The sequence below is a fragment of the Amblyomma americanum genome, chromosome 1 (genome assembly GCF_052857255.1).
Source record: "Amblyomma americanum isolate KBUSLIRL-KWMA chromosome 1, ASM5285725v1, whole genome shotgun sequence".
In the NCBI taxonomy this organism is placed as follows: Eukaryota; Metazoa; Arthropoda; class Arachnida; order Ixodida; family Ixodidae; genus Amblyomma; species Amblyomma americanum.
The window spans coordinates 37,815,795-37,842,316 of record NC_135497.1 but is presented as its reverse complement, the minus strand read 5'-3'; the positions used below and the strand labels follow the sequence as shown (position 1 = coordinate 37,842,316).

The 26,522-nt window shown below is 49.0% G+C and overlaps 1 protein-coding gene across 3 annotated transcripts in view; it reads left to right on the top strand.

Annotated features, from left to right (window-relative positions):
• Positions 1–26,522, top strand: part of LOC144112665 (uncharacterized) — a 132,416-nt gene that overhangs the window by 78,955 nt on the left and 26,939 nt on the right. Inside the window, exons 1-4 of one of the 3 annotated variants that reach the window (XM_077645479.1) lie at positions 10,926–11,163; positions 11,271–11,341; positions 19,681–19,904; positions 22,291–22,615. In XM_077645479.1, the coding sequence (XP_077501605.1) occupies positions 11,055–11,163; positions 11,271–11,341; positions 19,681–19,904; positions 22,291–22,615 (729 nt within the window). In that variant the 5' untranslated portion in view covers positions 10,926–11,054. Of the gene's footprint in view, positions 1–10,925; positions 11,173–11,270; positions 11,342–19,680; positions 19,905–22,290; positions 22,616–26,522 lie in introns of those variants that run through there. The other 2 variants (XM_077645478.1, XM_077645477.1) reach the window with 2 other exon arrangements.

The window sequence follows — 26,522 nt, the reverse complement described above, 5'->3', positions numbered from 1 at the left end:
GAAAAAGCCAAGAAATCAAAGGAACACTGTAGTTGTGAGAGGTATGTACCGACGTCATCTTGTTTGTTCCTCAGACTCTGTGTATTTAAATGAAAAAAAGAAAGCCCCTTTTCAAGAAAACACTTGTTACTTTTCACCAGGTCATTGAACGAAGTTGTCGTGTGGTACGCCATCTTGATTTTTTGAAATCAAAATACCTGTCGTCACTGATCTAAACAATTTTGCTCAGGTCATTTTCGGTTGCAATCCTGATAGCACTTGCTTTTGCTTGTTTTCTTACAAACACTTTACCCTCAGAAGTCCACACGAATTTGTAGTCATTTTCCTTTGCCCTTATCTTCGCCAGCCATAGCAATCGCCTGTTCATTGCTGTCAAGTTTTCATAGAAGCTGATGTTGGTCAACTTTTCTTGGGCGCACTTGCGTGCTTCAAACCATTTGCGCCTGAGGGCTCGGTTGGAAAACCTTACAATCACCACAGGCCTTCTGTCCTTTCTGGGGGGCAAACGATGCACATGTTCAACGTTGCTATCGGATAAATCAGGGAGCTCCAATTTTCGGGCAATCTTGTTAATTTCAGCCATGATGTCTTCATTTTCTCTCAGCTCAAGCCCATGGATTTCAATGTTCTGGTGGCGGCTATACTGTTCGAGTTCATTTAATTCTTGTTTTAGTGTTTGGACAGTACTTTCACCGTTTCCACTCTCAACAGCCTCCACTCGACGCCGCAAGTCGCCTATTTCTTTGTCCTGTCGTTGTAGGTTCACTTTTATGTCATCATAAGTGTCAGACAGAAGCTGTACTGACTTCTCGATGCTCAACACTGTTTCCTGCATGCTCATTAGCTTGTCTAATTTGGTCTCCAGTACGAGCATGCCAGACAATTTTCCGTTTATTTCCGCTAGTTCTGCCTGGAAGCTTTCCAAGACATTTGCTTGCTTGCAAGCTGGGCATTTCAGCGCTTTCCTAGTGGTTTCTTTCATCATCCTAAACGATCGTTCGGTCACGCCGCTGCATTTTCCGATGTGGAATTTACAAGTGCAGTCGATGCACGTCATGAACGTGTCACCATCGGCAAAATTTGCGTTGCAAGAGGAGCATGCGTCCTTCATGGTAAACAAGAGCAGAAACCAACATCCAATAGGCAATAACAGAAAACTGCCAAACAGCAAAAGCAGCAGCAGGGGCGGTCGCGAAAAAAAAGAAAAGTGCTTAATAAATTGTCTATTACCAACCTGCAAGAATTCGATGACAGGTTTAGGCAGAGAACATGGAACTGCGCCACCGCCACTGCTGCCGCATCGCTGAATGAAGACGGGGGTCGCTTGTCGCCGCTTTTATAGGAAGGTCCCAAGTGCCAGGCACAGGGTGTGCAACCTTTTGTGTTGAAACAGTCTTGAGGCTGTTCAGCATCCAGGAGATTTCGCTTGTGTAGCAGCATGCCTGAAGGTCACTGTGAAATGTTTTATAAGGTCATTTTACTCACAGGGTCAAAGTGAATTAACTGACGTCTGTAGTAAAGCAGCAGCACAAAGAAACAGCCCCAAAAACTAGCTCCCATCAAATTTACCCACCTGAGTGACAGCAACATGTACAATCTGCATCACTCTGGTCTACAACGCTCGAGCAGCACATTGCCCTACAAACAAGGGGAGCCCTCAGTCCAGCTGCTAGATTCTAGAGGAAATGATTGCACAGAAGTAAAGCAGCATAGGCCAACAAAGCAAGTCATAATGATCCCTTAACTCGAAGGCTACTGTGTAATTTTAGTTTTTATTAATTGGTGGGCACGGCTTGACAGCTCTACACAAAGGGTGCCTCATACTGTACAGTGTGCTGGTGAACAAGCAAGACCTGCAGGAACATTGACACCTACTAATGTCCACTCTTACAGAGACGGAAGGCCATGATAATGATTTTCTATGACTTTCCTGACACAATTAGTAAAGCCGCTGCTTGAATGCATATCGATACAGCTAACTGAAAGGTCTATAAACACCAAAATTTTGCTTGTGTGTTTCCTTCTTTGAAATGATGCATTAGACATTAGTATGCAAGGACCACTCCCTGGTATTCCTGTGTTACCACTAAATTATTTATAATTGAATTTCTTCTTGATGCTCTTTCAGTTTCAACAACCGAATGAGAGCTGTGTCATGAAAGGTTGGTCTAGGCCACCTGAGGCATGAAAAAACTGCAATGCAATCACTACAATCCAGTCCAACACAATAAAATCACTGCAATATGGTCAAGAGGCAGGAATTTACCTCCTAATGTGATCTCCTTTTCCCTACCCCCATTCTCCTGTGAACTTAATAAAATTACTCAGCAATCTGTGGTATAGTTTTAATTCACTACAATGCTTTAGCCAGCCCACTTCAAGAGCCGAAATGATAACATACTAACCAGCGATTATATTGAATTCATTGCAGTTTTTTTCATGCCTCACATGACCTAAAGTCACCTTTGCCCTCACAGCCACCTTTGGTTTGATGAAACCAAAACAGTATGAGAGAATAAATTTAGTTACTAATTATTTAGCAGCCATAAGCAAAAAAAACACCGTGGTGATCAATGTAGTCTAATATTTTGAGCATAATTACAGAGAAGGAAACATGCAACTAAAATTAGGTGTCTGTACTCCTTTAAATTAAGTCATTGTATGATAGTAGTGCATTTATATTCCTGAAAACAAATAAGTGCTCTTAGATATCCGCTCATGAAAGAAAAGCTCCGGCTCTGGAGATTTATGAACCCTGAAGGCATGATGCAGGCTACGCCGCCTAGCCTTTCATTGACCTGGATAGGCAGCATGTAAATGACTACACTTTTGTTGCGATTAGTGCATTAACGAATTTAATACCTTGGTCATTGTCGAGTGTCTTGGTGAAAGAAAAAATGACCACACTACTTCAAATAGAACCCCAGGTTTTAGTGGCAGCCAGTATCGTAGCTCTAAAGTTGCATGGCTTTCGGACTAGGGTAATAACACCGCCAAAACAAACTATTTTAAAGCGGTGAAGAATTTCAACACTTAAGTTCTAAATTAAAACTTCATTTCCATATTGCATGAGCCTTGTTCCGTGCGCTCACCTAGTACTTGATAAAGTTAAATAATTTCTTGCTCAAGGAAACGAGGTAACAAACATTTTGTTGCGGCCACAGATGCTCACCAGAGTAAGCAAAAATACTTGCGTGAGACAGCACTATGTTGCTGCTTACACATTACAGTAATTTTACGCAAGCAGCACTCAGTCACATTAACACTGTTTGCACTGCAAGCATCAGGAATAGCAAGCCCACTTCCTTTGAAGATTACCATTAGACTAGACTCCCTACCAAAGAATAATTCATAAACAGTGTAAATTGCAAGTGCAGGGTGAATAATAGACCCTCTAAATTTCATTACAAGGTTTTAGATTGTTTTTTTTTTTTCCTTAAAGCTATACCATGGCATGATAGAAGATGGCGATTCTATTCCAACCTGATCTTAGAAAGTGATGACACAGACTGCGGTTGAGAAGCGTCGGATGTGGCTGGTAGGTGTGCTTCGTGCACTGTAGGATAACATTATAACACTGAATACGGTGCCATTGGATGGTATGCTCTAGACACTGCCCTTGCAGTGGGAATGCAGTGGGAATAAATAATAAGCAGTTTTCAAGTTTCAATACCAAGACGTCCCGTAAAAAAAAAATTATTTCCTTTTTAACTACCGTCCATTCATACAACCAAATCAAAATGCTTTATAGGCAACGCTTGCATAGGTGTCAGTTTTTTTTTTTTTTCAATACATCTGCTGAGCTCATTCAAGAACCAAAATTGCACTACTTTCGCCCACATGCTTTTGGCACACCATATTGCAAACAATGGAAGAGGCAGGCGCAGCTGAGAATCACAACAACACGTCAACATTCACATTTTTGACAAATGATACAAATAAATTATTTTATGACAAATCTACATAGTTGCCTATAGGTAAGGAAACAATGATATATTCGTTGTAAACTCAAGCGGTCGAGACATACCTAGCGCAGCCACAATAATGCATGTCTGAAGCATGTAAGGGAATTTTTTCTTCTAAGCTCACACAGCATGGTGGTAAGGAAATAATGTAGTAGCTGACAAAGTACCCAAATGTGCAACAATGCATACAGTAGTAACGAGTCGTACAGTAGCCGGCGACCGTGAGCTGGCAGCCAACAATATGATAGCAAAGGCTCAAGTTAGGTGCAAACGGCTTCCATTTGTTAATGGCCTCTTCTACACAGTGAGCAACCAACTCATGCCGGTTTAACCTTGCATAAGACTGCACGGTTTCTGTGAAATGCACTAGAGAAAGCGTTATCAAGGGGCCTGTTTATAAGCTTAGCAAGCGCAAATTTTTTCAAATTTAAGTTTAACTTTAACGTAACCACAAGCCAAATAAATTGAAATTTAAAGTTATAAATTCTATAATTCATTTCGGGCTTGGACATACATTCTCAGATGGGACATATTCACTAATAAAATAACAGCTGTTATGTTCACATGATACATATATGCAAAAAACTGCCCCGTTTCCACTTTGTACTGGTGCTCAAGCGATGGAAATAGTGATTCAAAGGTACCGTGGCGGACGCCATAATGGTGTCACTGCAGGGACTTCGGCTGCCTGCCAGTGTTTGAGAGCTGCTCAGTGATCACGAATAGTGGCCGCCTTACCAAAGAAATAACTGAAACCATTCCATTCAAATTACTTCTGCCGCATCAGCGAGCCCTCTCTCATTCTCACAGAAAGGGAAATGTTCCTATCTGCGTCGGCGGACGCAGGTCTCCAATCTGTTTGTCTCTTCGATAAGTTTTATTTATTTCCTTCTTTTTCCTGCTTAATGAGCACTTGCTTTATTGTATTTTTTATCACGCTTCCCTTTTCTTTCGCCGCCGTGATGACTGATCAGTGGTTGTAGGGCGCGCACGGCAGCTGCTGACCCGAAAGATTTGGGTTGGATCCCGGCCGCAGCGGTCGCATTTAGATCGAGGCGAAGTGCTATAGAGGCACGCATGTACTGTGCTATGTCAGTGCACACTAAAGAACGTACCCCAGGGGTTCGAAATTATCTAGAGTGGCTGCGGTGTCCTTCGTAACCCGATTCACTTCCCAATAGCGACTCAGGTTATGAGGTTAAACCCCAGGTTGAACCCTATAAAACTGATCCAAACCTTTCACTTTATCTTCTCCAACACCTCCGTTAGTTCCTTTTACTCTTCGTCCACGCCCTTTCATTCTTGCTTTACCGTCGTTTCGTGCTATTGCCGAGTGGTTTCATCTGCATTTCATTTAGCAAATCTTCTTTCACCTTTTCCTCGAGCTTCACTGCTGATCGTTTCTAATTGTTGAAATGCTGTTACTACCGCTGAGTAAAAAAAGAAAAAAAGTCTAAACTAAGACTATAGCAAGGTATGCTTTGCCCAATAAAAACATTTTGCCATTTTTTTCTTTGTTTCTTTTTCCATCGAGCCTTTAACGAAGAATGTTCCACTTCAAACATCTGTTAAACATAGTGCTGGAGAAATAACTGTTCGGCTTTCCTAAGTGCACAGACCCTGCACCTTTCAGCACAGAAAGGCAAGGGCAACTGGTAAATACTGCAGCAACAAATGAAGAGCATCAGAAACAGTTTCAGGTTTATTCGTATATGTAGTGAAGTATTCGGAGACCGGCTCGCATGAAGAGCATTAGCTTTAAAAAAATGTTTTGCTAGCCTGCTTATGGAAGTGATCGTTTCAACGTCCGCGTGGCTTAATTCCAATGCTAAAGTTTTAACAAAACAACGCCGATAGTGGAGCTCAAGAAAGTGGAGAAATTTGTGCGGCCGGATCCGTTAAAAGCCTTTCAAATACGTCAAAGATTCCAGTAACCACGGAGAAATTTCATAACTTCGCAAATCATATTACCAGCTGACGGTGTCAGTGGCGTATCGGATAGTATCTGTGTCGGAAATCAATTTTGGTTTGGCATCTTGTATCGGAAATGCAGTTCTTTAGGGTGTCCCCGACTGCGGGTCCCTCTGTTCGCGCTGTGTCAACGCCTCGGAAGGTATTTGCCCGAATGGGCAGTACAGTCCTGGCTGCGCGGGGTAAAATAAAGAGGAGGATGTCGTGGCAGGGGCGCTCGAGCCACGAAAGAAGCCGACGAGCGGCCCGTGCCACGGTCCCCGTGCAGTAGGCTCGGTTCCGCCATTGCGGCAGGATCGGCGCTGCGTCCTCTCTGAGGTGAGCCTCGCTGCTTCGGTCCGGTAGACGGCCCGGGGGCCGTGCGCCTCTCTGTCGCTGCCGCCGCAGGACCACGCCTGGCCCTAGCCGAGCGCATGCTTGCCGTAGTTGCGCCTTCCTGCGCGGCCGCCAACCTGCGCTCCCTCGTGAGGCGGCCGCTAAGCATACCGGCGGCAACGCATGGCCTTGGCTGACGTCAGCCTGGATCCTCTCGCTGTACGCAGATGGCTCTGCGATCGATCGCGTGTGACGCATCCCGTGTGAGCCCGCCCTCGGTAGCTGGCTGTGCCGTCCGCCCGTAAGAAAGGCGCGAAACCTCTTCCAGTGTTAGTAAACGCAAGCAGTGCGGTGTCGTCCTGACGCCGCCTCGCATCGATAGCTCGTGATTTTAACGCGCGGGGTCGTGCTAGCCCCAGCGCTGCTGTTGATGCCCGACCGGCGCAATGTTCCCCGGGCACCCGTGTCTCACCCCGCTGTTGGTGAGGATGTGGCGTCGAGAGTTGCGCTATGTGCAGTGATCGATCAGGATTTGTGCTGCCCCCAACCACCGATCTGCTGCCACTCCCATTGGCTTGATGGGCTCCGCCAATCAGTAGCTGCGTTCGCCCAGCTGCTTAGACGCCGCGAAACTTGGCTCTAACAAATTTGCTTACTTAGCTCCTCGTGCGGCCTCATAGGTTTTTGTTTGGTGTTTATTTTAGGCTGAACAACGCTTAGAGCCAAGGCAGCAGAGGTTAATTGTGGTCCAAGAACGTGTGACAGCGGTGGCTGTTCCCGCAGTGCTACCGACTGCAGTGCTGCGGTTCAAGGAGTATAAACGCCTAACTTTTGTTTGCGTGTTTTCTTGTTTGTAATGATGCGTAAGGCATCGTTATACATGGATTACCAACTGGTATTCTCCATTGAATAATTTATAATCGCATTTCTTTCTCTTGCTGTTTCGGTTTCACCAGCCGAGTGAGGACTGTGACGTCAACGATCACGTGAGACATGAAAAAGCTGCAATATAATCGCTGCTTCCACATTATATACGTTCGTTTTTTCATGCCTCACGTGACACAAAAGCACACTCGGACGTCACAGCCATCGTTCAGGTGTTGAAACCAAAACAGCATGACAGAAAAGATTTGATTATAAATTATTCAGTGGTCGTAAACGAGTATCACGTGGTGATTCGTGCGTAGTAGTGCCTTCCGCATCATTGTGGGGGAGAAAAGACGCCACCGAAATTAGGTGTCTGCACTCCTCTCAGACTGTGGCTCCCATGCTGCTGTGTATATAAGCGTGCTGTTTTCTTTCTTCCTTTGTAGCGACACGTTTGGGCGACTTGTAAGTAATAAGCGGCTGTCCCACGTTTCCAAGTGAGCTCGCGAATGAGGACCTGGACACCCGTGAAGTTGTTCTTGGCGGTGTGTCCTGCAGCAGCAGTAGGTCTGGTGGCTTCGGACGGCAGGCACTGCGCCTATCGAAGTAACAGCACAAAAAAAAACACACACACACACACGGGACACGTAGGACAAGAACAGGAAAAGTTCCAAAAGTATGGTACCAGCTGTGCACTTCAATTAGTTGAAATAACTGTGAACTCAAAAGTGAAAAACTATGTATGTAATTGTCAAATGAGGTCTTCATTAGCGAGAATACTGCTACTGGAAACGTGCACTGACATCGCACAGCACACGGGCGCCTTTCGTTTTTATGGAGGCAAAACGCTAAGGCGCCCGTGTGCTGTGCGATGTCAGTGCATGTTAAAGATCCCCAGGTGGTCGAAATTATTCCGGAGCCCTCCACTACGGCACCTCTTTCTTCCTTTATTCTTTCACTCCCTCCCTTATCCCTTCCCTTACGGCGCAGTTGAGATGTCCAACAATATATGAGACAGATACTGCGCCATTTCCTTTCCCTAAAAACCAATTATTATTATTATTAACTTGCTACACATCGATGAGGGGTGGTGCCACGTAAAAGCAAGAGGATTCATAAATACTTTCAGCTGACGGCGCCATGGTTAGCTCACGGGGTGAAGAAGCGGGATACGGTCAGTAGCCATGAGCTCTACTTTATTGGATCCAGTTAGCCTGCACTTAAAGGGACCGTGTAATGCTCTGCACTGAGGTCGGGAAAAAACGCGCGAGCGATCGGTATTCATTCGGTCGTGACCGCACCCCATATTTTTTTCAGCTCGCTTCATTAACACCAAGCATTTCGGCGATTAAAAGAAATAAAGAAAGGTCGGGGGGGGGGACAGCACTCCTCCGCGCCCCATCTATCTAGCCCCATCCCGCCCTCGCCACCTGGGAACAGAAGGCTCGCCCAGACTGCCTGCTGACGTCGTCGAGTGAGGGGTTGCGCGGTGAGGTGTCGCCGTAATCAGCTGCGAGCTACTGCGGGCAGCGATTTTTAAAATTATTTGTAAATTGAAATGCTTTACAGAGTAGGACGCGATTGGTATCTGGTCCCGTTTCAAAATTCGCATGCTACACTCTCGGTCAAAGATCACACAACGCATTCGCTATGTCCACGTTTTATACAGTCCGAACGAACGAGTTTTCGTAGCTTGTGCTTCGCGTGCTCGCCTCGCAATCTGCGAGACCTGGGCTCGAATCCCCATACCTCCGCAAGATTTCTAATCTGGAGATGCTCACGGTACAACGCCGACACCGGATTTTCTGCGACACGGAACTCCGTAACGCTATCGCGTTAAAGGTTTGCCGTGATGTGCTTCGCGGGCCCTGCCATCGCCGAAGACCGACCGAGGACTTCTCAGCAGGCGGCGGCTGAAAAGAAGGCCAGTCAAGGCGCTGCGGGTGGGGGCGAATCATGATTTTGTGCAGTAACTGGCCAAAGTGTTGAAAGGATTGCGCTAGTTGGCACTTCATTTTTGCGGGTTCCTGTTCTTCGTTAACTGCGCAGCTGTCGTAAAAAAGACTGCGGTCGATCCCTCTCCTCGTTTGCTGGGCTTTGCGCAGTGACACAACACAGCGACAAAGGCCCGTCCCTTTCCCGCTTAGCCTTGGCCGCAGAGCCAGGTTCACAGCGGAGGCAGCCGACGATGGGACGACACTGAGTCTGAGAGAAGCGCACACGGCGTCTTTTTATCTATCAGTCTCGCTTTACTTGTCCACGGTGCAAACCGTTTTCTGTATCCGCGCCCTCGACTTGTGTCTCCCGGGTGTAAACGGTTGCCAGTACAAATCGTAGCGCTTCTTACTATTAACTAGAGGGAAAGCTGGCGGCCCGCCTGTGGGAGTTTGCATGGAGCCTCCTCGAGACCACCATGGGCGCTCTAAGCATCATGGGGCGGAGAGCTACCGGCTGCAGAACCACAACTTTTGGACAAAAAATAATGAAGAAACAAACGTTTTTTGATAATCAAGAATGTCCTATCATTCAATATCCTGTCTATAAATCGCAACAAACGAGCATAAAAGCGTGTAAATGCAAAGTTTGCTCAAAATAAGCGATGGCTTGTTCTCCAATTGGCCAGGCATAGCAGGTCACATAGGCCAACATTTCGTGCTTAACAGGCGCACTTTTAAAAAGAAATGTTTTTGAAAAAAATGTCGTAACTTCAATAATTTAAAAGGTTTTCGCAGTACGTGACCTAGAATATTCACTGTAGCGCCGCCGTGGACGGAATGGCACATCTCAGTAACGCCCTCTGTGTTCCTGAAAAAAAAACACCCGACTGTCCCGTACCAAGTAGCTCATCGCCCCATGATACTTTGAGCGTCCATGGTGGCTGAGGTGCAGCGCCGCCAGCTTTCCCTCTAGTTAATAGTAAGAAACTCTATGGTTCAAATAGTACGCCGTGGAAGTTTCGTATTCACATAACGCGCTCAAAGTGCTCACCTGGGGTTGACCGTTGAAAGCGTTACGCATTCGCCAGTGCACTTGAAGCAACGGTAGAGGCCATCGCGACGAAAGCAGCCAACATGACAGTCGAACATGCGTGCGTCGATCACGAGTTCTTCCCATGGATCAGGATGGAACAAGGAAGGAAAAAGGCAGCAATGGGGTTCTCCATCGCGCGGATAATCGTCACATTCCGGGTCTATGCCTTTGTTCCGAGTGTGCCAACAGCCGCCGGAAACCTGCAGTCCATCTCGCAAGTGGTTCTAAGCGGCGTGAAAGCTGCGAGGCTTCCTCAAATGCGTCTGCGGCGACTAATCTCGTCGTTGGCAGCATCGTATAGCAGTTCACGCGAGCGAATCCTCACTTGTAGAATCCTCCCGGCCAATTTTGCGTTTGTTGCCGTGCGCTGTACTGTACACACAGCCACTGCTGTCTTCTCCTGTGCCGCCGCAGCCCTATGCTTGGTGAGCGGTATGTTGCGAAGCAAAGTTAAATCTTGACTGCTCTATAAATGGTACAGAGCAAATTGTATGTGTGCGCGCGCAAGCATTGTCTTTAGAACCGATAAAAAGTTCACTTCTTTTCTGCGACGGGGCAGCGTTCGAGCGCTCTAGACAGCCGTAGTAGTGGCTAATGCAACGGAGGTGCGCCCAGCTGTCACAGCTTGGGGGGAGGGGGGGGGGGTGGGGGGGGGGGGGGGGGCGTCTTGCTGCAACGCTATCCACCCAGCCGCGTGGCCCTTCTCGGATGGCCGAGCGTCTGAGCGGCGCCGAATCGCGCACCCGGCGTCTGACTGTGTTCGATCTCGCGCGCAACTGTCTTCGTGGCGCGTGCCACTAGCGCGTGCTAGCTGCAGCGCGCTGCTTGGCGTGGTGCTCGAAACGTTCGGGCTGCGGTGCCGGCGTGTCCACACGCTAGGCCTAGGCAGGACGGGCGTCTAGGGGCATGGATCGGGCAGGTTCGTCGCGCGGCCCGCCTGCAACGCGGCGCACGAAGCGACGTAGTGAAGAACCTCGGCTCAGTGAAGAACCTCGGCTCGACGTCGAGCAGCCCGGTACGCGCGGTACGAACGCGGATGGTCGCCTTGTCACGTTTGGCGATGCGCCGAGAGGTGAAGGCCGCCGGTGCATTTCCTGAACCCACTTCTTCCTTCACTTTCAGAGCTCTCTGCCGGACCCCTGTCGCCGCTCTACTTTTCCAACCTGCGGCCGCCTGAAGACTCCCGTCAGAAGGTAAGCTGCCGCCTTCGGGGCCTCGCACGGCTGTTGGGTTTTTCTTCGCTAAAGGCGCCTAGGACTTCGTCTCTCCTCGTGTTCAGTTCTGTTTGTCGGCGCCTTCGAGAACGAGAGTAGCCGCGCCGTGCATGTCTCTTAAGAAGCGAGGAACAAAGGAAGGAGTCGACAGACGGCGCGGTCACCTCCTTCCTTTGTCCCTCGTTTTTAGCGCCGGTTGTTCTTAAGAAACTGTACCAACTCGCGGTACATGTGACGACTACTAACATGCCTGCACCGCAGGACGGATTCCTACTACTAGTCCAGATTGCTACTCAGTTCATCCTCTATTGAGCTTCAGGTCGGGAGCTGTGCAGCGCTTGCTTTTTGTCCTTGTGATTACATGAACACTCATCCGTTTATTAATCGGCTGCAAATGGATGACCACCGATGTCAGCCGCGTGTGCGAGAGAATGTCTACGCGATTGGTGAAAAAAGTTATGCGGATTAGCCCAGCTAATCCAGGATACACAAAACGAAAGATGTCGGCGTTCACTGTGCTCAATGGCGCCGGCGTTGGCAATGTTCTAGATGGCGATGGATTTGATCAAAGGAGGGGCGCATAACTGGCTACGTGGATATGCGAACGCCTCATTCGTGCTTTGAAACATGTGGCGGTGGTGAGAGAGATGTGGCCGGAATTCATTAGCGCTGACAGCGTTGTCGCTGACATAATGCACTGCAGTAATAGCTAGGCCGCAGCGTTCATTTGGTGGTCAATCTCTCGCGATCAACCATTAACTGCACGCCACCTCCCAGGGTGGCAGGGAGGGAGGGCGCGCTACCTACCCAGTCTGCGGAGCGCAATAATAATAATTGGTTTTTTTGGTTAAAGGAAATGGCGCAGTATCTGTCTCATATATCGTTGGATAAGGGAGGGAGTGAAAGAGGAAAGAAAGAGGTGCCGTAGTGGAGGGCTCCGGAATAATTTCGACCACCTGGGGATCTTTAACGTGCACTAACATCGCACAGCACACGGGCGCCTTAGCGTTTTTCCTCCATAAAAACGCAGCCGCCGCGGTCGGGTTCGAACCCGGGAACTCCGGATCAGTAGTCGAGCGCCCTAACCACTGAGCCACCGCGGCGGGTTGCGGAGCGCAATCAAAGCTGGCTTTTGCAGTTGGACACCAACGCCACGTACAGGGTCGTCCACCGTTCCGTGCTGCCGGCGCTCCACGGGGCGCCTCTGGTGGGCGCCGTAGAAACTATTGCGCAGGCGCAGTGAGAGCTGCAGGCGGGCCTTCATGCGTCGTCTGCTACAGTGCGCTCGGTATTGCGGTGAAGTGGGCTTCAATTTTGCACTGCGTCCGCATACCGCCGATCGAAGAAATGTTTTTGACTAAACAAAAGACTGCTAAGAAGCCTATCAGCTGCTTTTATTTTGTTGGAGAAACAATACCAATGTGTTCTGCTTGCACGGTTAATTTGAAACCTACAAATAATGACACTCAGGAGAAAGTGCGCGCCACGCAATAGTTAAAGCTTTGCTACTGTTGCTGCAACGGGATAGAAGCGGCTGATAGGCTTCTCGGCAGTGTTCTGTTTCTCATGTTTCTCCGATGGGCGTTATGCGGACGCAGTTCAAAATTGAAGCCCACTTCGCCGCAATACAGAGCGCACTGTAGCAGACGACGCGTGAAGCCCCGCCTACAGCTCTCACTGCTCCTGCGCAATAGTCTCTCCGGCGCCCGCGAGAGGCGCCCCGTGGAGCGCCGGCAGCACGGAGCGACATTCCAACCAAGAGTGGACGACCCTGTACATGAAAGCGAGATTGAGGTCTCCACTGACCCGCGGAGCCGGTTGTGCGCCTTTCCTTTCGTGAAAATGAACGGCCTTTGCAAAGTTGTCAACTGCAATGAACTCTATGAACGCCGTCGGCTCACTTCCCTATTGAAAAATGTGTACAGGTTTGAATAGGTCGACAAATAGGATTATGGCACATTTCGTTTAACATTATAGGATGAAGCTTCTAAAGCGATTCAGCCTTTGAGTGACTCCTTAAGGGAGGGCTCCGTATAACTTCGATTACCCGTGGTTAATTACCGTGCACTTAACATCACGCAGTGCACGCAAGTCGTGGGTTCGAACCCACCCGCTACGGTAGCACTTCGATGGAGGAAAAATGTGAAAGGTCGGTGTACTGTGCATTGTTAGTGCTCGTTAAGAACCCCAGGTAGTCGAAATTATCCAGAGCCCTCCACTACGGCGTCCCTCCAAGACTGAGCCGCTTTGGGACGTCCATCCTATAAAGCCAAACCAAATTTGCCTAACCCTATTTGCTGACCCATTCAAACTTATATGCATTTTTCAACGGGGTTGTTTCGTTTGGTTTGGTTTTTGAGGAAAGGAAATGCCACAGTAACCGTCTCACATATCTCGGTGGACAACCGAACTGCGCCGTGAATGGGATAAAGGAGGGACGGAAAGAGGAAAGAGAAAACTGATAATAATAATAATAATAATAATAATAATTGGTTTTTTGGGGGAAAGGAAATGGCGCAGTATCTGTCTCATATATCGTTGGACACCTGAACCGCGCCGTAAGGGAAGGGATAAAGGAGGGAGTGAAAGCAGAAAGGAAGAGGTGCCGTAGTGGAGGGCTCCGGAATAATTTCGACCACCTGGGGATCTTTAACGTGCACTGACATCGCACAGCACACGGACGCCTTAGCGTTTTTCCTCCATAAAAACGCAGCAGTAGGATTTTGAGGAAAGGCGCGGCGCTGCGCAGTTGTGACTAGAGAGCGAGAGCCTCCAGCCTGGCCAAGAGACGTATGCTATATGCAACGAGAAATCACCACCCGGAATACTGTACGACAAACGGTTGCTCACAATTTTGGTACGAATGTAGTCGGGAAAACTGGCGCCACATTGAGGTCAGCCAGTGGGGGCTATATAGACAAACGAACATGTATATGATTGAAATGGCGGTGCTTGGCTTCCTGTGTGCTCCCCTACGGCCGCTTGATGACGTGACTATTTTTGTTACCATTGCTGGGATTTTACGCATACCATCTGCGAGTGCACATACTAACGCACGCTGCCAGCTAAGTTTCTCGTTTTGGGACTAGTAGTGCTTTCGCATTAACCTGTAACGAGGATGCAAGAACTCAGACAACGCTCTTTTTGTAGCGGAAGGAAGCTGAACCGCGATGGCCGTCGTTGACCCATGAGCGACCGCAACGGAGCACGAGCGCTCCTCACGTGGCCGCTTCGTCGTGCAGCTGCTACAGACGCAGGAAGTAAGCACCCGAGTGGAGGAGAGCCGTCGGCAAAATCCAGCCGTACGTGAGGTGGAATTAGGCTTCGCGGTCAAACCGAGTGTCGTCGAACGCAGCAAATGTTCGGGAGTCGCCGTAGACGGAGCCGCCGGCTGCTAAACGTGCGCTAACGGTTACCAACAGCATGCCCGCAAGGTAGCGGGAACGCCGCCGCTGGGAGAGCTTTTTAGTGAATTGTATACGCCGACCTCCACGGGGCGAAGTTTCACTGCGAAATTCTTGAGGCGAAAAATCCCGCGCGAATTCGCCGCACAATCCTCCATGCGAGGAAGAAGCGAACGCCACCGTAGCGTACCGCCATCGGGCCGGGCTGGCCATGCGGAGAACGTGGCCCTGGCAGCGGCGCCGCCATTACCCGCAGTCGCTGCCAGGCGCAAAAGATGCGGCGACAGCGTACGACCGTAGGGTTTCTCGTGAAATCCGGGGTTTGGCGGAAAAGCCCGTCTGTTCGGGTGTGTTCGTGGCTTACGGAGGCCAGTCCACCTCCGTCAAAGCCTGGATTTCCGTGAGGCGCGTGGCCAAGCGAGGTGAACAAGGCCCCCTTTAGCCGGGGTCGAAACGCCATTTTTAAACGATTGGTCGGCGCTTGAAGAGTTTCCGCCATAGAGTTTCTTATACGACTAGGGAGAAAGCCGTCTGCTGCTGTACACTTCATCCAGGCGGCGCAGGAATGCCGGGAAGACGAGGCTTCTTACTTGGCTTGGCTATCTTTTGGCATGAAACGTGGATCCTGCTTCCCTTCTCGAGGCAAACCTCCCAGAAATGCTTTGAAAGTTTCCATCCCAGTCTAACACCGAAGTTTCACTTGCGTTAATTCTACTGAAGAAGGGAAAGACGCAGTATCGAAATAACTTAAACTGCGCACATCGCGCCTTATACGGTCCCTGCATAGTTGCTAGTAACTAGAGGGAAAGCTGGCGGCGCTGCACCTGCGCCACCATGGGCGCTCAAAGCATCATGGGGCGATGAGCTACTTGGTGCAAGACAGTCGGGTTTTTTCAGGAACAGAGAGTAGCGTTACTAAGATGTCCCGTTCTATCCACGACGCAGACGACTTTGGCGTAAAAGTAGTGCGCAAAAGCCATAGTAGCGAAAACGCAACAGCAGGTTTTTTGTTTTCCGAAATGCTGTATAAAAACCTGTTAAAATGTTGAAGTGATATTTTTTTTTCAAAAACATATTTCTTTTTAAAAATGCGCCTGTTAAGCACGAAATATTGGCTTTGTGGTCTGCAATACTTGGCCAACAGGAGAGCAAACCATCGGTTATTTTGAGCGAAATTTGCATTTATACGATTTTATGCTCGTTTGTTGCGATTTATAGACAGGATATTGAATGGTAGGACATTCTTGATCATCGAACAACGTTTGTTTCTTCATTATTTTTTGTCCAAAAGTTGTGGTTCTGCAGCCGGTAGCTCTCCGCCCCATGATGCTTATAGCGCCCATGGTGGTCTCGAGGAGGCTCCATGCAAACTCCCACAGGCGGGGCGCCAGCTTTCCCTCTAGTTAACTGTAAGAAACTCTATGCTGGAATGATTTCGGTGAACATATTCTAGTGCAACAGATCTGTAGAGGTGGTCCTTGTGGGTTTTCGAGTCAAATTTGAAAGCTCTGCGAGGACCCTATAATTTAGAAATTTTTTTCTATAATTGCTGCTGGCAGTAGCTCGCCAAAAATTAGGGCCACACCTCACTCCACGCGTAACCTACCCCGATGACGTCAGTGGGCAAAAGAGCCAGCCTTCAAGCTCGCCCCGACTTCCCACTGACGTCATCGGGGTAGGGTACGCGTGGAGTGAGGTGTGGCCCTAATATTTAAATTAATTGGCCAGCTACTGCGAGCAGCAATTTAAAAAAAAATGCCTACTGCGTTTTCGATGCGAAGAGCTGTGTTCTCGGCTTAAGTGTGCTTACACGCGAGTTTATGGCTACTTTTTCAACTTGTCAATCAAGAACAGCGCTGTTTTCTTGAAAATAATTTTATATTACGTTTTAACAAGATTTCCGGTATATTGGGCTCATTAGCACTGTTTAATTAGTGTGAACTTTTTTACTGCCTTGCTAGCGTTGTCGTCATGTGGAAGTGTAACACAAACATGGAAAATAATGGCATTATCAAACTTGAGGCCTTAAGCGTCTGCTGCCATTTCTTGTGCGCGTGTCGCAGGCATGTCACTGAGCCAGCCACAGTGAGAAATCATGTGCGCTCACAATCGAGCTCCTCCTGGAAGCTGGACAGCGACATCTCAAAGAAACCCTGGGGACTATCGCACGTTGACTCAAGCTTATGGCCTGTCTCTTAGTTTCGTCGCGAACTGCGCGACCGTGTCACCTCTGGGAAAATAATAATAATTGGTTTGGGGGGAAAGGAAATGGCGCAGTATCTGTCTCATATATCCTTGGACACCTGAACCACGCCGTAAGGGAAGGGACAAGGGAGGGAGTGAAAGAAGAAAGGAAGAAATAGGTGCCGTAGTGGAGGGCACCGGAATAATTTTGACCACCTGGGTATCTTTAACGTGCACTGACATCGCACAGCACACGGGCGCCTTAGCGTTTTGCCTCCATAAAAACGCAGCCGCCGCGGTCGGGTTCGAACCGGGGTATTCGGGCTCAGTAGGCGAACGCTTTAACCACTGAGCCACTGCCTTAACCGCTGAGCCACCGCGGCGGGTAGTTGTCTCACATCACGGTAGACGCCCGAACCGCGTCGTATAGGGAAGGAATAAAGGAGGGAGTGAGAAAAAAGGGGAAAAAAAGACGTAGTGGAGTTCTCCGGAATAATTTTGACCACCTGGGGATCTTTAAAGTGCACTGACATCGCACAGCACACGGGCGCCTTTGCGTTTCGCCTCCATCGAGGAGGAGGAAAAGAAGGAATAAAGATTTTATTGAAATAGCAGACTGGGGTTCTTGCGGGTGAAGCCCCTATCCCAGGGAGGGCACCACTGGTTCTAGCGGATTGGTCCAAGGTTGCCTGCTGGCTTTCCAGGTACTGCCGGGCGAGTCGCGTCTCCCACTACCTTTCAAGTTCGTTGCGTGTGACGCGGGGTGAGTTTCCCTCCGCTGGTCTTTGTTTGCAATGCCAAGTGATATCTCTGAGGGTTGGTGTGTCGCTGCACCAAGGACAGCAGTCATCGTATTGGGACGAGTGTATTTTGCTGAGTGTGTGTATGTTGGGATATGTGTTGGTTTGTAGGCGTCTCCAGTCCCTGGATTGCCAGCGTGTGAGTTTAGGGTGGGGTGGCGCCTCTTTGGCTGTCGAGGATATCTTGCGGCAGCGTAGGTGTGAGGTATTCCTCTCGGGTCGATGTGTGCGCGGCTCGGAAAATTAGTCCTCGAGCCAGACGGTCCGCCCGTTCGTTTCCCTGTACACCCTCGTGAGCGGGGCACGATGTGATCATCTCGAAGGTTGGCTCCTAGTACGCCTAGGACGCTCCGAGGGAGGACGCCCCTGAGAAACAGTCGGCAAGCTTCTTGCGAATCCGTGAGAACACGTGCAGATTGCCTCTTGCCCCCTGCCGCTCGTATGACGAGTGCTATGGCTGCCGTTTCGGCCACGGCCGTGCTCCTGGTGCGGATCGTAGCCGACGTGATTGCTTTGTTTCCTCTAGTGACGACCGCAGCAAATGATCTCAGCCTCAAGGGGTAGGGAGTTGCGTCTGTATAGCGAGTGTTTGGGTCGTTGCGTAACCGTTCGAGTGCCACCGCTCGTCTGCGTTCCCTTTTCTGGGTATTTGGTGCGTCTCCTCCCCGTAGAATTGGGGTCCCAAGGGGTAGTGAAGTCTCTGCAGTAAAGCTAGCTACCTTGGGTTGTCGAGTTGAGTCTCTCTCTCTGCGCGATCGAGACTGCCGCGGCGTGTTCATCGTATGTATTGCAAATACCCAGACGCTCTGTGCCAGTGTAGTCAGGGAGGCCCGGCGCAGCTTTGTAGGCAGTGCGTATGAGTACGTTGGCCTGCTGGTGTGGCCGAGCGTAGTACGTAATATGCGTCTGATGACGAAGGCTTAATTGTACCAGTCTCCTAGTGTCGTCCTCCTTCATGTCGTCCTTACTGCGGGCGATTCTTCTTATCAGTCTCGATACACTCCTGGCCGTGTGTTTGAGTTTGTTTAGCGTTGACGATACGCTGTCCGTCTCCTGAATTAGCATGCCTATAGCACCCTGAGCTCCTGCACTTCTTTGACCTGGCTTCCGTAGATCTCCAGATTGAGGATGGGGGAGCGCGTCTGCTGGGTGTTTTTAGCTCCGGAAAAATCGCAATTTATACAAATTAATCGCCTCCATCGAGACGCTGCCGCCGCGGCCGGGACCGAACCAGCTAGAAAGCTCCCCGGCCGGCTATTCTAGCTCCTTAAACCAGTGAGCCTCCGCGGCGCTGTGCAGATGTCCGTAGGGTGCGTGCATCGAGGCACCGTAGATGCATGAGATGATATCGTGGTCGTACTTTTTCTCGATTTGGCCGCACTAGTTCTGTCAAGTACGCGGCGGTGCGCCAGCGTCAGCTCAAGCTGCAGCTCAACGGGTGGGCATTCGATAATGTTCCTCCCGGAACATGCGGCGCCATCTAGTAGGCTCTCGCGCAGTCTCCACGTGCGTTTGTTTATGTTTGGATATCGTCTGATAGGAAACAAACATGGTCTCTGCTCCCAGATTGCCTTGCTCTGCCTAGCTGCCACAGCTGAACGCACGGAGGTACAGGGATGAGGGCTCGAGTAGCCCGCAGGCAGTGCGGCCGCATGGTTTGCATTTGCGGACAGCTCGACGACATTTTTGCGCTGTGCGCAGGTGTACTATTGAACTGTATCGATTGGCTGTTTGATCGCGCGAGTCCACGCAACTTGTAGCTGCCGTAAACGGTGCATTGACTCGTTAGCCGACGGCAGTTGTGACCTCGAGAAAACATACGCAATGCATATACGTATACACGGTCAGGTAGTACACCTTGGAAAATAAAACGCTGCGCTGGCATTCTACTTCGAGTCCGCAGCCACGAGTGTCGCGTGTGTGTGTGCAGGCGAGCGAGAGCCCGAGTCGCAAGCGCCTGAAGCTGTCCCTCGGAGCCGCGGCTGCCGAGATCGCGTCCGCCCCGGCGGCTGTGCCGATCGCTCCTCCCGGTGCCTGGGGCGAAGGCTCGCCCACACTGCGCAGGCGCAGCGCTTCGCATCAGCAGCGACGCATGGATCACCCGCCGCACCACTCCGCTAGGTGCACCAGCAACACGGCGAGGTGCCGACGCAGGTAAGAGCGGCCCGCGTCCATTTTGGAGGCCCGCTTTCGGTGCGGGGTCGCCTGGCGGTGACTTTCGTGCCCGTGGCCGAATCGCGCGCCCGGCAGCCCCCCGTCGTCTGCTGGCCCCGCGATCGACGCGCGCCCGGTTGTTTTCGCCGGGCATCTGGTGCGCGCTTTCCTGGTCGAGGGCCGCCGGCTCGGCAACCAGCTGACAAGGCGGCCGCGTGCGCGCGCTCTCCGGGATGTGACCTTCACCTTGCGTGTTTAACGTCGTGCCGCTCGCCATGCATTTTCTGCGGCGCCCGACTTGGTATACCGCGCGGACGATGCACTCCGCCAGGTTTTCGCCGTTATGTAAGCCTCCTTTTTGCTGCACTCTGCGGCGGGCACTTGAGCGCGACTCAGCGGCGCAAGCGCTCCCGCGGCGCGCGCACCGCTGCGGAGCAAAACAAAGCCTGCCTGCGCTGGTTTCACTCCCGAGCGTGCTCCATTTCTACCTAGGAGCCGCCTTATGTGCCGTGTGGCCGTTCGCTTCGACGTCCAAGTAATCGATTGGGCGAAATGAGGTTAGTTGCCGTGAGCAAAGCGAACGATCGAGTGGTTCGCCTCGTTTACTTAGCCAACTCGTGCGATTCAGTAGCGTGACACGTAGCAATTCGGCTCGAGCGTTGCATAACCTGATGCGCCGGGCGCTGTGCACTCTTAATGCTATAACTGATTTCCAGCCTGAGCTTGAGCTCTGTGCATATAACCCGTTACCTGCTCACGTACGTACGGGAGCTAGATTGCGGTGGAGTCCAAATGCATTCCAGTACAAGTGCATTGTTGCGATTAATATGCGTTAGTAAAGGTGATCTACGAATTTGGCTTGTGATCGCGCAGTAGTAGCTGCCACTGCGGCGGCTTGTAAGGCGCCATTCTCATCACAGTTATTATATATGCGGTAGAGGTATATATATACCATGCAGGTTCAACTCCAGTTTGAACCTGCATGGTATATATACCGCAGTTTTGCTCGCTGACTCAGCTCAACTCATTTGGAAAACCCAGGAAATTGACAGCATTCGGACTTTGCATGTCAGTATAAGTAATCTGCAAATTACTGGTCAGCCTTAACTGAAGCAAACATGCTTGGTCATTAGCAGCAAGTTAAAATTTTCTGCCTGTTTGCATTTGTGTTACAATCTCATTGCTGACCAGCATTCGGATTGTAAAATAAATGTATGTTCTCTTTCAAGTATATATATGCTTGCTTTTCTTGCTGGAACATGGCTGTGCTTAAGTAAAAACAGCTGGAGTATATTTTACCAGTGTGAATGCTTAGAATCCAGCTCAGACACTTACACACTTCGTAAATTTGGGCTTTGCAAAAAAATAAAAGTAGAAAGGAAGGTATTAACGAAATTTTCACCTTGGCACATATACATACTAGTGAATTTCCTGAACAATATCTTTTGCATGTTCTGCCTGGCATTTAGTTTGTCTGCATTGTGTTTGTCATGTCATTTCTTTTGCTGCCCTTCATTCATGCCTTCAAATGTGAATTTTTTTTTTTTTTTTTTCAGAGCAAATGTGGGCAGTTACTTCCACTTTCGCCAAAGTTTGAATATTTGATATTGGATGCCTTGTTAGCAAAATTCACAGAATCATGTGGGCTTTTGTGAAACTGATTAGGGCAGCATGACAGACGTACCAATGGTTGCCAAATTATGTAAACACAGCCCTGCTTTGTCCTCTGCAATTCAACGTGCTGCCTGGTGGGGAGCTTACAAGGCAGCTCACCTAGACACATTGTTTGCATTTGTGGCAGCATGTGGAAGTTACATGCTACCGTGTGCTTCATTGTGTTCCTCAGCTGGTGTCAAAGGAGGCTTCACTCTTAATACAAAGAGCATGTTATGAGACCGGTGCCAACAAGTCCACTCTAGGCACAGTGTACTGCAAGAAAACCTGCAGCTTTGTTCTGTATGCAGTTGTGTACAATGCATTGTTTGCTTGCTTGTCATTGCACAAGGAATAGAGGGATTAGTGGTCGCACTGTAACCTTCCCTGAGCGAAAGCCTTGGTGATGTATGGTATTGGAGCTGTCAACAGAAATGGTCATTATAAAAGGTTTAGTTGAGAACTGTCATTTGTTGATTCCATTTTGTGCTGGTTCTGGCAACAAGGACTGACAGTCCATTGATCTTGCTGTCAGTCCTTGTCTTTGTGTGCTGCCAGGACCAGCAAAAAAAGTTTGCATGAGGTAGAATAAAATACGGTGAGATGCTTTCATATCAAAGTTTACGTCGTGGATAGTCAATGCTAACCGTGTCTGTTCTTGTGAGTAGCCGTGTGATACTAGGCTATATATCCACAAGAATATGTTCAACCGAATTTTGGTGCCTGCACGCAGCCCTAGCATGCGCCGGCCTCGGTACCGTGAGCCGCCACCTCCAGTGGCGCAGCATGCCTGGCGGCCAAACCCGCCAACGCCTGAGCAGCAGCGCGGCTTCCAGCCGCACCTGCACCACCCCATGGCGCACCACCACCATCATGTCGGACACCACCATCACCATCACGGAGGTGGGGCAGCTGGTGGGGCACAGGCCTCCTCTCGTGCTGCTGGCACCACTGGTGTGCGGGTGGCTTGGGAGCCCTCAGTGGGCACCCTGTTCAGTGCTGCCAGCCCGGTGCAAGCCTTCCCCCAGGCACCGAGCTTTGTGTTTGACCTGGCACAGGTGAGTGGGTTCTCGCATCTAGCTATGATGTGCCGGCGTGTCATGCATGGTAAGCCATGCAGTGGGGTAAGAAGTAGAGCCAGGCAAGCAAACTTGCGGAAGCATCAGCAGTGTGTGTGTGAGGTTACATTACAATGCTTATCTCTTGAATTCATGTGAACAAGGCCTAGTGTGAAAAGTGTGCAGGGCCCATTAAACCACATAGCTATATCTTTATTTAGTGTTATTTAGGTGCTTTTACATAGTGTCGCCACGCATATGGGATTTTTTACCAGGGACATTTGGATTCCACAAGATTTCCTTGGATGTCTGTGGCTTCCTTTATTCTTTACTAAGTTCTTTTGAGTCGTCCAGAACATTATGGTGGTTTATGCTTTGAAGGTGCTTTGCAATAAATATTGCACACATATTTTTGGTTTAGCTTTGCCTGTGGAATGTTATAGCACCCATGGGAATGCTGAAGTTTGCACATGCAGGATTTTAATTCTGTTGCAAAAGCCCATGTGCAGTGCCAACAGTGTTTGGTTGCAGTCTGTAGCAGATACATGATCAGACATGCCTACAATGTCTGCTTGCAGTCTGCAGCAGATACTTGGTCAGATGACACATTTAGCTTGAACCCTTTTACTGCCATGTACAGTCGGGGAGAAAAGTCTGTGTACCACGTGTTCCTCAAACGAAGCCGATAGCTCTATTATTAGCCAGCGGCTGGAGCCCACACTTGTGGAGATGAAAGAAAATTTTGACTTTCACTTCCACAAGTGTGGTCTCCAGCCGGTGGGTAATAGCAGAGCTGTCAGCTTCGTTTGAGGAACACGTGGTGCACAGACTTTTGTCCCCGACTGTACACTCTGAGAGTAGTCATCTTGAGTACTGTTTCCAGGAGGGAATTAGCAAAAATGCTCTGTAAAAATGAATCATAATTATTTTCTCCTGCATCAAGCTGTAGCAGGGTTCCCGTTTTAAGACTTATTCATAGTAACAGTCACTCATTGAACACAGATTCACCGTTCCATTTTTTTTCTACAGTTGCATAATTTACAGCTGAATGTTTAGCAGTGTTGCCATTTCGCTTTTCTCCTTGAGCAAGGGACCTCCTCTTAGTTGTGTGTGTCATTCTAGGGGGTGGGGTATGGGGGGCTAGGACTTTGGGATTGTATCCTGCAGATGTAAGCATGGTGCAGAAGCTGAGTATTCTTTGTTTGTTTAAACATTTTCATTTTTATGGCATTGAAGAGACATGATTATGATTAAACTGTGCGAAAAGAACTGGGACAGAGACTAGAAACACGTACGCACACAGAATGCAGAGACAGACAGACTAGAGCCCAGGTTAGGAGAAATATGTTCAAGAAGGGTTTTCCGGTGGGCTAGTTTGTGCTTCTCGTTCATGATTCTTTCGCGCAGTTCAATCATGAACGAGAAGCACCACTAGCCCGCCATAAAACTCTTCTAGAGAGGCATTGCGAGAAAACTATTTTATAGGCTTGACTGGGACTGTGCAGTCTTGCAAGGTGGTTGTTGCAGCAAATATTACATATCACAGCAGTGATGAAATGAATGTGGCACTGGTAATCAAGCCGGAGTTGACTCATTTGACACATTTTAAGCGCTTGCATATACTGATAAAATGCAATTGAGAATGCTTATCTTACTGCCACTAAGGAAAGGGAAAGCAGCAGGGGAAAGTTCGAAGACCCCATTCTCTTCTATACTGAGTCAGATTGCAAAAGGGAAAAAATAGATGCATATTAATTCAAACCCAAGTTACTGGGTAACTGGGTGATCTTAAATTTTGGCTAGCTACTTTGCAGGGTCTCTTTCAAACAGTTTCTCGGTAAACTAGTGAATATCCTGCACATATCTGCATGCCTCCTTTCTTGGGAGCACCTACGTCGTGTTTAGAAAGCACTGTTGCATTGTGGGGCTGAAGTAGCAGGGGTGCAACAGCTACGCCAAAATCATGATATTCGCTAAAATTGTGCCACACTGCGCCAAAATGTCTTGGCTAGCTGTAGAAGTTTTCAGTCGCACTATATTTAGCAAAAAATTGTAGCCATGTTGGAAACCTGCCAATCCAATCCAGTCGTGGAGACGCAACAATGAATTGGCAGGTGTGTGCTTGCTATGAATGCCGCACCACTGTTTTGGTTGTTCTGCTATTCCACTTATATACGGCCATTTGACAGGTGCTGGAAACGTCGACGCTATTTGGGCAGGCATGTGTGCTGGCAAAATAGACTGTCGTCGATTGCACCGCTTTAGTTGAAGTGACAGCAGGCGCTCATGCATTAGCGGGTCGTATAAAGTGTGAAATCCTTTTAGGTCCCATTGTCAGTGCAGAACGGGTGGCCTTGACGCCAGGATGGAGGGAGAAAATGGAGGTGAACTATAATGCACTTTGGCGAAGCTTTCAGTTCACCCAGCCCCTCTTGCTACGTGCTGCACTTCCACCGGAGCAGTGCATGCGTCAACAGCGTCTTCATGGTCACGTGGTAGGCGGAGCTTTAGTGCAGCATGAAGGAGCCTAAGTTCTGCCCTGTGCCTCTCGCTGCCCTGCGGCCCGAGAGGCGCACGCGCAATCCTGGTGGCACTTGAGCTATGATAAGTGAGTCGACAGTGACATGCGAGTTGCCATCATTACATAATGCACGCGAACCTTAGAACATAGGTCCCATGGCGCTATCCATCAACATGGACAGTAACCAGCTCTGATTTGTTCTTAGACGGGGTGGTCGACGGAGGCAGTGACGGCAGCAGCGTCTGGCTGTGGCGATTGTCCCAGCGTTGTGTGTGGCACTTAGTGGCACCATCCCCTCTTCTTCAGCACATGAAGAGTGCTGGTAGCGCGAGTTGCCGTGCATAAAAACGGCAAAGAAAGCTGGGCTTGCAGTCATTTGTGAAGAAAAGCCAAAGAAAGAAAAGTGACTGACGAGGGACGCTCCTCGACTCGTGTGCAGCTATTAGCATCTGTCAGCCATCCTAGAATACAGTATGCCTTTCCTGCAGTGCACTTCATGCTTACATCTACTGTCCATGACGAGATAGTCTGCAAATTTTTTTTTACTGATACAGTCATGATTGAATCCTGAATAGTGATACAGCCACTTGCTTTTAACGCATGTGTCGCATATGTCTTTTTATGCGGCTCCTCAAAGTTGCCGGTATTCTGTTGTGCCGAGAACTTGCTGAGCATTGATGTCATTAGTCATGTATATGCTGCTGTAGTAGGATACAACTTAATCGCAGTGTTAGCTGCGATTAACACTGGGCCACGGTCCGAGGCATCACGTAGTACTCTGCTAGTCAATTACAACAAGTAAATGAAATCAGCTTTTTAGTGCTTGACTTTAATAAACAAGTCAGGTGTCAAAATTCTAGAGCTTATAATTTTTTTTCTTGTGATTAGCTTCTTGTTTTGCTTCTTGTTTGGGTAACAAGAAAAGTTGTAACAACTGACTACTTTTTTTGTCGTGGAGGAATTCTGTGTGGCGGTCCTGAATGTGGGCGGAGCTTCACTGCAGAGTTAAGTTGTATTTGACTATAGTGAGGTTATAGTCATGCATGAATGGCTTGGTGTTCTCATGTACCTAGTCATGGTGTAGTCTAGTGAGCTGCTACGATGTACATATAAGTTGGGGCTAGTCATGGTGCAGTCTAGTTGGATGCTACTCTTATGTAAGTGCACATTCAAGTACAAACAAATATGTATGCAGTTTTCATACCAACCTTTTCTTGTATGTTTTATCTTCCTTTGCTTGGTCCTATAAGTGTTGGATCAAGCTTTTCTGCAGCTTTGTACAAATCGACCTCCACCTTGCAGGTTTCTGCAGAATTCATTGGTCAGCATTTGTAGGACCTTCCCCACTGAAACTAAAACATTATTGCACTGTAGTAGTTAGCTTTA